This window comes from Branchiostoma floridae, chromosome 1 (assembly GCF_000003815.2).
Source record: "Branchiostoma floridae strain S238N-H82 chromosome 1, Bfl_VNyyK, whole genome shotgun sequence".
Lineage (NCBI taxonomy): Eukaryota > Metazoa > Chordata > Leptocardii > Amphioxiformes > Branchiostomatidae > Branchiostoma > Branchiostoma floridae.
Window position 1 is genome coordinate 913,544 of NC_049979.1, and position 5,000 is coordinate 918,543.

Sequence of the window (5,000 nt, forward strand, 5' to 3'; positions counted from 1 at the left end):
TGTCACCCAACCAGGGAGCATCGCAGACGTAATCGTAATCGTAACCATGACAACAGGAACGTGTAGGATTCCTGTTAATTCTGTTGTTTTGTGTCACCCGATCAGGGAGCATCGCAGATGCCTCAGAGCTGAAGGTCAAGCCAAAACTGAGCGAGGCTCATATGGGGGAAAGGTGAGCCTTTTTTTCTGTGTAATAGACACTGCAAACTGTTACTGTAATGCTGAATAAAGAGACTCTTTTTACACAACCAATGCTTTATTCTCACCGACGTTTCGGTGACCGATAAAGCTGCTTGTTCATATGTAAATACTTTACGTTCTGTGACCGCATCTGAACTGTGAGCGGTGACACCTGCATCTGCATCTATATAGCCGGTATAACCGCCGTTCGGCGTAACACACCAGCTTCGCAGGCACGCGGCGCGACACCTGTCCTGCAGTACAATGTGAACCAGTCAGAATTGCCCTGAGGAAGGTGACAGACGGTCAATATAAAGCAATGGTTGTGTAAAAAGAGTCTCTTTATTCAGTGACGTACCAAGCTGATGAAACTATTCACAGATGTTACTGTAATGCTTTCTGTAAACCACCCAAGTTACTGAAGCAAACTGCAAATGTATTGAATCCACATTGTAATTTGTGAAAGACATTCCACTGGAATTTCTGAAAGACAGTCCGCCTGTTTGTTTGTTTGTTTGCTTGTTTGTTTGTTTGTTTGTCCGCCTGTTCTGAGAACATGTCCGCTCCCTCCCACAGCTCCTCCTCCCTGCTGAGTGAGTCCAGTCGAGCTACCAGCGTGATGTCAGAGGCGTCAAAGGTAAACAACCCATTCAAATCTTTGCGAAAATCTAATTTTTTTTACTCGCCGATCGTTTGTAAAATAACCTGCATTTGTATGTACATGACATTGTGTTTTTTTATGCCTTATTTATGTAACAAATTACTCAATTCAGGAACTCTGCAGCTTCCTGCTCGTATAAGTTTGCTTGTGTGAAATAAAACATTGTAATAATAATTATTGTAACCTTCGGGTACAGTCTGAATAGACGCCTTTCCAAGCACTGGCTCAGTTCCAAAATCTGCTCTCAAATAAGCACAATTTGGGCAGAGTGTGTGTTTTGGGTAAGAGCAAGAGTTGGATGGTAATTGGGGTACCAATTAGAAGTAGAAGCAGTAATATCATAATTACTCCCACTTAAACGTGTCAAAAATGCAATATTGTGTACTTGTCTTGTTGCGTTTGTTTGCACAAACTTCCAAATATGTCTTTGTATATAGAACTGTGATAGTAGAATTGAATGAATGCCATGTGGGAATGCAATTTTTATTTTGAATTGAGAAATTTTCATTTTTGCAATGATGATTATATAAATACAGCGGAAGCCGCTTAATTGCACACCCAATTTGCCAGCAAATTCTGTGCAATTATCCGGCGTGTACGATAATGCGAAGTTGGACCGCACCGCCATGGGATTTTGGGATTCCGTGCAATTGACCGAAGTGTGCGTTTATCCGACGTGCAATTAACTGGCTTCCACTGTATCAAAATAGTGAAAAAATGAAAGTTGCCCCTATTTTTCCCCAGGTTGGTTCAGTGAAGTCTGCTGTGAGCAGGGCAGAGCTGGCGCCCCCCACCACGGCCCCCGACCAGCGGTCCCCCTCCCCGGGGGTGGAGCCCCCCTCCCTACCCCCCAGGTTCACCCCCATGTACAAGGGGGGTTCCAACGCCTTCTGTATCCACCTGTTCTGCATCGACGAGCGGTTCGAGATGAGGTAGGTTAGCGCAAATGTTCTGGACTTATTCTAAGCTTCAGATCTTCCACGTGTTTGTCTCTATAGATATCGTTTTCTTATTTCCTGTTTGTAACTTGGTCTTGGCATCATATATATATAATATATGATGATAGGGAAAACAACTTCTGGCGTCATTAAGCTGAATTAAAGGAGTTTAGAGCACACTTAAGGCTAGAAAGTCTTTTCTCTCATTATCATAACACCCATCACAGGCCTTAGTGGTATTGAGGTGAAAGTGGGCTTAAGGTAGACCACATATTATCTACCACTAAAATTTGATAATACACTTGCTGAAAAACATCATAGGCACAATATGAAGAATCTGTGGCTCTGCATCTGAGTTGGTCAGCCGGCATAACTGCCATTCAGTGCAACACTGGTTTTGCAGGCATGTGTACTGGCTGTTACACAGTTTAAAGAATAAAAATTGGTCACTCGCAAACAATTCATATCTAAGTCTTACTGCTGTTTGAAGCTATCTAATATGAAGATGTCCCTTCTGTATATGAAGATAACCAGCACAATATTCTGTATTAGATTTTGTTCTCAAATGAGCAAGTTTTTTTACACACGTTCATTGTTTGTTTTGTTGTTAACAGTTCACCTTTATTCACAGGGTAACCTATATCCGTTGTACCTGGAAACAGGATACTTTTTAGGGATATCACGCTGATAGATGGTAGTTTCAAATTGCATTTTTTCAATATAATGCAGTTTGAGACCACCGTCCATCAACTTGATGTCCAGAAATACCCTCAGCTGGTGTTAAATACAACTGATAAAGGTTACCCCGTGAATAAAGGTGAACTAGCGTTACATACCCTGTAATACTGGTGGTTTTTAAACACATGACAACAGCGAGTTTTTGAAGACGTCCTTTGTTTGTTTTGCAGGTCTCAGGACTTCCTTCCCTACATCTTCAGCCTGTTCCCAGACAAGGACTTTGTGGTGATGACGGTTCCTCACCTGGTGCCAGAGTTCCCCCTGCTGCAGAACTTTGTGGTCAGTCCACATGTTATCTAACTCTAGTTCACACACACACAGACACACACACACATGCAGACACACACACACACACACACACACACACACACACACACACCCTGCTGCAGAACTTTGTGGTCAGTCCATATATTATTTAAAGTTAAGGGCACAACCTGCCGTACATGCAATTTGTCCGTACACTTTTTTGGGAGGCCACGTCCGCCACGTATTTTTGAAGATGTTCAGACTGTACAAGACAGGCGTGTCGCCCGCACGTACGGGGGGCGAATCCGCAGCCGGATGGCACACAAAGTTTTGCCTGCACGTAAAGTTCTATGGCGTGTCTGCGTGCTCCAAAGTCCGTCGGATTCCCTTCGAGTTCGTACGGAGGCGGCACTTACCACTTACGGGTCCAAAAAGATTGCCCACGTTTCGGCACGTAGACACCACCCAGGTGCACATACGGCGGGTTGTGCCCTTAGCTTTACACTAGTTCTCCTTCAGTCATGATGTATCATATATATCTGTCATTATCAAAAACAGGTTATTTAGGGATATCATGGTGATGAATGGTGTTTTTGTAAAGTGCAATGTTTCAAAACTATTGCAGTTTGAAACCAAAGCCTGTCAAGTCACATCCCTAAATACCCTGTACAATGGATATAGGTTACCTCGTTGATAAAAATGAGCTGACTTAGTGGTTCAGAAGCATTATGAGTGTATGTTGTACCTTTGCGATGGTTCAGAAGCGTTATGGTTGTATTTTGTACCTTTGCGATGGTTCAGAAGCATTCTGGTTGTATTTTGTACCTTTGCGATGGTTCAGAAGCATTATGGTTGTATTTTGTACCTTTGCGATGGTTCAGAAGCATTATGGTTGTATTTTGTACCTTTGCGATGGTTCAGAAGCATTATGGTTGTATGTTGTACCTTTGCGATGATTCAGAAGCATTATGGTTGTATTTTGTACCTTTGCGATGGTTCAGAAGCATTATGGTTGTATGTTGTACCTTTGCGATGATTCAGAAGCATTATGGTTGTATTTTGTACCTTTGTGATGGTTCAGAAGCATTATGGTTGTATGTTGTACATTTGCGATGGTTCAGAAGCATTCCGGTTGTATTTTGTACCTTTGCGATGGTTCAGAAGCATTATGGTTGTATTTTGTACCTTTGCGATGGTTAAGAAGCATTCTGGTTGTATGTTGTACTTTACAGAGGGTGACCCCACGTGTGCCCAGTATCCTGGCTGAGGAGCTGTATGTGTTCCACCGGGCAGGCCTGCTCAAGTAAGGCATCCGGGTTCTGCTTGTTTAGTTCTATCCTTCTTTTGAATGTATATTTCACAATGTTTAGAGCTTTTAAAAGCGCTTATTTTTCTTAAATTGTTAAATTTTCCTTTTACACACATGCACAATCATTTTACAGAAAGCATCTATCACTTATTTTTTTTTTTTTGTAGAAAGTTTCTTTTTTGTGGGAAAGATTGCACATAAAGACATGTCATTGTGTCAATTTTTTCCTGAATGTTTCTGCATGTTCACTACAATACTGCAAGGATTTGTTGAACTTTATCTACCATAGCTAAATGCCAACTCCCCCCCCCCCTCTTCACAGGGATTTTGTGGTACGCCCCGCCACCTCGGAGGACACCCCGGGAGTGGAAGGACTAGTCCAATCCGTGGAGGGGAGGGAACAGCTCCTGAAGGATCTCCAGCAGTATAATGAGGCCAGGAGGGACCCTGTAAGTCTAATGCTGCGATCTGTGTGCATTCATAAACTGCTCATGTTTTAATTGGCTTTACTCAAAGAAGATACAATCACAGGAGCCACAAAATCTCTGCTAATTACAGATAGAAGAAAAGCTGTTGCCTTGGCTGACAATGTTTTGTAGTAGCTCTTACTTCAGAAAATGGTTAGTGTATTTTTTGCAGAGACTGTATTTTTGTAGAGAGGGAAAAGAGGTTTTCGGTTTGCATTTATCTTGTGACTGAAAGGATTCTGTAATGCAGTAGTAATGCATCAGACACACATATTTGTTGTGTCTTGAGTTGGCCTTGGAGAATTCACTGCAAAAATCGCAAAAAGAAAACCACTACAAACATTTGAAGACTCCTAGTGGGGCCTGTTCATGGTGCTGAAATGGCATTCTGCAGACCCCAGACACCAGCTGATATTCCTGGTATGGATTTTACCATGTAGTTGGAAAGCTGAATTCTTGCA

At 42.4% G+C, this 5,000-nt stretch overlaps 1 protein-coding gene across 1 annotated transcript in view; it reads left to right on the top strand.

The window, feature by feature from the left end:
* LOC118421529 (cilia- and flagella-associated protein 61-like) overlaps positions 1-5,000 on the top strand; it is a 33,046-nt gene that overhangs the window by 6,892 nt on the left and 21,154 nt on the right. The window contains exons 10-15 of the mRNA XM_035828849.1: positions 15-172; positions 734-817; positions 1,586-1,773; positions 2,688-2,796; positions 3,996-4,066; positions 4,395-4,521. Of these exons, the coding sequence (XP_035684742.1) occupies positions 15-172; positions 734-817; positions 1,586-1,773; positions 2,688-2,796; positions 3,996-4,066; positions 4,395-4,521 (737 nt within the window). The remainder of the gene's footprint in view (positions 1-14; positions 173-733; positions 818-1,585; positions 1,774-2,687; positions 2,797-3,995; positions 4,067-4,394; positions 4,522-5,000) is intronic.